This window comes from Mandrillus leucophaeus, unplaced genomic scaffold (genome assembly GCF_000951045.1).
Source record: "Mandrillus leucophaeus isolate KB7577 unplaced genomic scaffold, Mleu.le_1.0 Scaffold59, whole genome shotgun sequence".
NCBI lineage: Eukaryota > Metazoa > Chordata > Mammalia > Primates > Cercopithecidae > Mandrillus > Mandrillus leucophaeus.
The window spans coordinates 4651691-4656450 of NW_012106363.1; the positions used below are offsets into that span (position 1 = coordinate 4651691).

Consider the following 4760-nt stretch of genomic DNA (forward strand, 5'->3'; position numbering starts at 1 on the left):
ACCCCACACTATTTCTGTGCTGTCTACACCCTCTTGCCTTCCGACCTCCGCACTCCCTTCTAGCACCCCCAACGGAAAAGCCAGAGGGAACAATCGCCTCCTGGTGGTGGTACGAGGTAGTGCACCGTCCGGCCCGGGTCCTGCCAGCCAATAACCTCGCAGCGTGTGACGGTGTCTCCTTGCACCCCAGCCTCATCTATGCAGCAAGAGACCAGGGACTTTACCAAAGTCACCCTTGCGGGCTGGGCCCTCCACGCATCCCCCTCCCCACCCCCATGGAACAGAAAGCCATGATGTTTTTTTTAAGCAGAATCAGCGAAACCCAAGCCCCTCCTTCCTCTGGTGTTTTACAACTATAAAGGAGGTGAAGGGGGAAGAAATGACTGAGATCTCTGGCGCGTCAGTCTGAGTTGAGAGTGAGGTGCTCTAGGAGAGTCCCGCTTAAGTCAGGGAGATGGTTCCCACTCTTGGGCCACATATGAACACATCACACACACAGCAAGCAATGGGCAAAAGAACAAGTTGCAGTCAATGGCTGCAGAGGGGTGTCTGGGGTCCAATGTGGGCTGCACTTTGTGGGTACTGAGGGACTGGAAAGATGCTGCTTCTGGGGCAGCTGGTGGGTTGGAGGTTGGGGGCTGTAATTAGCAGCAGCCTTAGAATTGGGATGCCTTTCAATCCCTCCTGGCCCCTTATCTCCGTGGGGCAGTCACAGGACGTCATCCATTTTATTCAAAGTTGGGACTTGCAGCAGGAGACCCTGCCCTGCATGGAGTAGGGGTCCTCTGTTGACAAACTTCTTGGTTTCCAGCTCTTCCCCATCTGCAACAGGCCTCTGGGTAAGTTCTCTCTCCGCAGGACCCCTTCCCTCCACGATGGGAAGAGGGACAGAACACAGCTCACAGCCCAAGAGCTGGACAGACCCAGTCCAGCCGTGACTGGAGCTGGTTTTGGCCTGGGGTTCATGAAACCCACTCAGTGCAGGCATCAGCTGCCCAGAGAGCCCTGGGCTGTCAGCAGCTGGGCTCCACATAGTTTCCGGGGAAGAATCCAGTCCCCTCTGAGCTGATGCCCTCGCACCAGCCATCGGAGTAGCGGCGAGTGACACAGATGACAGTGCCCTCAGAGAAGGAGAGCTCATTGTCCTTCTGGCCGATGTATGGGTACAGTGTCACCACTGCAGGGCAAAAGAAGAGGGTGCTGTGAGATATGCCTCTTGCCCTCTCCCCCCCACCACCCCCACCGCCATGGGGATGCAGGGTCTCAAGTACTAGACTCTAGGGACCATCTTGAGGGGCTTCCAAGCCTTTAGGACCCCTCCCCAGCTTAGTTAATATTTAATACCAAGCCAGCTGCCCTCGCCCCAGTTCTGTTCTGAACTCAGTTCGTCAGAAAAATTGTGTAGGGAGCCCGGGGGATAGATTCACACCTTTGCAGAGGGAGGAGAATGGGGGTCAGGACAACAGAGGCAGAAGCTAGGAAGTGGGATCCGGTGCCCCTCAGTCCCAGAAGTCAGGTACCTTTCTCCAAGTATGAGGCAGGCACCCAGCTGGGCTCATCAGGCCCAAAGCCTGGTGGGGGTGGAGGCAGCCCTAATTCATCTCCATCCAGGGGTGGAGGAGGAGGCAGGTCCAGTGGCAGGGGCAGCTCTTCGTCTTGGGGGAAAAGCAGAAAGGCTGTAAGTGTGGCACAGGAAGCTCCTTCAGTGTGTCAGGGATCTGCTCGAGAGCTGGGCCCCAGAATCCACCCATCTCAGCCAGGCGCGTTGGGAGGCCAAGGTGGGCAGATCACCTGAGGTCAGGAGTTCGAGACCAGCCTGGCCAACATGTGAAACCCCATCTCTACTAAAAATACAAAAATTAGCTGGACATAGTGGCACACGCCTGTAATTCCAGCTACTCAGGAGACTGAGGCAGGAGGATGGCTTAACCCAGGAGGTGGAGGTTGCAGTGAGCTGAGATCTTGCCAATGCACTCCATCCAACCTGGATGACAGAGTGAGACTCCATCTCAAAAGAAAAGAAAAAGAATGCACCCATCTCATGCAGTCTTCCTCCAGCCCTCTCCTGTCCTGGTCCTCCCACAGTGTGCTAGCGCATAGTAAGTGCTCAGTAAACCCTGAAAGATCCAGCACTAGAGGACAGTCAGACTCTACCTCTTATTAGCTGGGTGGCTCTTGGGCAAGTCACTGAACTTCAGCTTCAGTGGCTTCATCTATTAAGGAAGAGTGCTAAGGACCCTCTCGTGATTAAGTTTATTTTGTTTTGTTTTATTTTTTTGAGAGGGAATCTCGCTCTGTCACCCAGATTGGAGTGCAGTGGGGTGATCTCAGCTCACTGCAGCCTCGAGGCCTCCCGGGTTCAAGTGATCCTCCTGCCTCAGCCTCCTGAGTAGCTGGAATTACAGGCATGCACTACCAGCCAGGCTAATTTTTGTATTTTTAGCCATGTTGGCCAGGTTGGTCTCAAACTCTTGACCTCAAGTGATCTGCCCTCCACAGCCCCCCAAAGTGCTAGGATTACGGCCGTTAGCCACTCCACCTGGCCTTTAGGATTAAGTTTATTATTATTTTTGAGAGGGAGTTTCACTCTTGTTGCCCAGGCTGGAGTGCAATGGCCGGATCTCCACTAGCCGCAACCTCTGCCTACCGGGTTCAAGCGATTCTCCTGCCTCTGCCTCCCAAGTAGCTGGAATTACAGGCATGTGCCATCACGCCCGGCTAATTTTGTATTTTTAGTAGAGCCCGGGTTTCTCCATTTTGGTCAGGCTGGTCTCGAACTCCCGAACTCAGGTAATCCGCCCGCCTCGGCCTCCCAAAGTGCTGAGTTTACAGGCATGAGCCATCGCGCCCGGCCAGGATTAAGTTTAAATAAGAAAATGGACGAGAAGTTTCGAACACAGGGTCTGGTATACAGCAGGCGCTAAGTTATGTTAGTTCACTTCCTCCGCCTCCTTTCGCTCCCGTGCTGCGCTCCATGGAGGAGGCATTCACTGAGGCTGGCCGGGGCAGATCCAAGAGAGGTGGGCTGGGGAATGGCAGGAGGCGGAAAAACGACCCCACGGTTGGGAAGAAGAAGGGGGCGGAGCTCCTTACCCGGTGGGGGTGGGGACAACTCCTCTAGCGGGGGAGGCCGCTGGAACACCTCGATGGCTGCTGGTGGAGGAGGTGGGTCCAAGGAGTTGGGGAGAGGTGGGGCTGGAGGTGCTGCCTGCCCCTTGGGCATGGAGGCCCCACCGACACCTTCGGCGCTGCTGAACACCAGAGAAAGCGGGGCTCGGCCCGGTTGGCGACACGCCTTCCCTAATGCAGCATCCCCAGCTGGCCCCACTCCTCCAATCCTGAACCCAGCCCTGCACGTGTGACCCAGGACTAACTGGGTCCTTTCAAGCCCAGGAGTCACTATGACCACTGGCAGGAGGCCCCTCTCAAAAGCCACCTCCCACCCCTCACCCTCCCACGCAGGCTTGTAGGTCTCACCCTGCCGAGGCCAGGGAAGAGGCGGAGGAGGCGGCGGAGAGTCTGCCGTCGGGTACCACCGGGAGGTGCACTGGCTCGGGAATCCGGGGTGGTCTCCTGGCGGGGGTCGGGGAGTGGGTATTAGGAGGAAGGAGGAAGGCTTCTGGCCAGCAGGGGTCGGGTGTGAGCAGGAAAGGCATGTGGCTGAGGGGGAGGTTTGGCGCCAGGCATCCAGCATGACAGCCTGAGCACCCAGGCGCCAGGGGTGGGTGGCGAGGCTGGGGGAGGAGAGTTTCAGGGTCGCGCGGGGTAGGGCTAGGCTAGTTGGCGAGGCCTCACCCCAATGTGGCGGAGGCGGGTGTGGCAGGGGCCTTGATGCTCTTTCGAGACAGGGTGCCTGTCCTTGACAGCTGCGTGCTGAGGTCCTGCGAGGGAGCGGGAGGTAGGGCTGACATTTGGGGTGAGAGGCCACTCCCCACCCTCATCCCCAAGAGGAAATGGAGGAGGGGCGGACGAGAACCGGGAGGGAGAGCCCAGCATGGCCAGTTCCCACTTCCACTTCTCAGGCCCCTCTCCTACACTTCCCCCACGCTACCCCCTTGTCATTGCCTGGGTTCTGGGACTCAATTCTACCAAAGCCGACAGCCACTTCCTCTGCACAGCCACAGCGGATTGAGTGGGCCCAGCACCCCTGTCCCTCCTGCAAACCATCTCAGAGCCCAGGAAGCTGAGGCCCTGGCTTAGTGGTCCCTAACTTTGATTGGGCTGAGGAGGCGGTGGGGAAAGGAGAGGACACATCACACTTAGAAGTGTCCCACCTGTCATTTTCGAAGATTTGTGGAATTGGCTTTGGGGAGTTAGGGCAGAGAGGAGCAGGACCCAGGCCACTTAGAGTGGATGCGCAAATGACAGGGCGCACACCCACATGAAAGAGGGAACTTCTGTTACCAATGGGACTTCCCCAAGGGGTGGGTACAGTGTTACCTCATAGGCTTCACCAGGGGCAAGACGAAAGGGATTTGAGCTGAAGCACAAAGAATATAAGTTGGGCTGGGAGCGGTGGTTCACGCCTGTAATCCCAGCACTTTGGGTGGCTGAGGCAAGCAGATCACCTGAGTTCAGGAGTTCAAAACCAGCCTGGCCAACATGGAGAAACTCCATCTCTACTAAAAATACAAAAAAAAAAAAATTAGCCAGTCATTACAGGTGGCAGGCACCTGTAATCCCAGCTACTCGGGAGGCTGAGGCAGGAGAATCACTTGAACCCAGGAGGTGGAGGTTGCAGTGAGCCAAGATCACGCCAT

At 56.7% G+C, this 4760-nt stretch overlaps 2 protein-coding genes across 3 annotated transcripts in view; one reads left to right on the forward strand and one right to left on the reverse strand.

Moving 5' to 3' along the window:
* LOC105553338 (phosphoethanolamine/phosphocholine phosphatase-like) overlaps positions 1–359 on the forward strand; it is a 16750-nt gene extending 16391 nt beyond the window's left edge. Inside the window, exon 4 of the mRNA XM_011999380.1 lies at positions 64–359. Coding sequence (XP_011854770.1) covers positions 64–359 — 296 coding nt within the window. The remainder of the gene's footprint in view (positions 1–63) is intronic.
* A 144-nt stretch (positions 360–503) lies between these two features.
* ABI3 (ABI family, member 3) overlaps positions 504–4760 on the reverse strand; it is a 13033-nt gene continuing 8776 nt past the window's right edge. For both annotated transcript variants that reach the window (XM_011999312.1, XM_011999311.1), the window contains exons 4-8: positions 3796–3881; positions 3478–3573; positions 3094–3251; positions 1521–1655; positions 504–1177 (exon numbers count right to left, since the gene is read on the reverse strand). In XM_011999312.1, coding sequence (XP_011854702.1) covers positions 1014–1177; positions 1521–1655; positions 3094–3251; positions 3478–3573; positions 3796–3881 — 639 coding nt within the window. In that variant the 3' untranslated portion in view covers positions 504–1013. The remainder of the gene's footprint in view (positions 1178–1520; positions 1656–3093; positions 3252–3477; positions 3574–3795; positions 3882–4760) is intronic.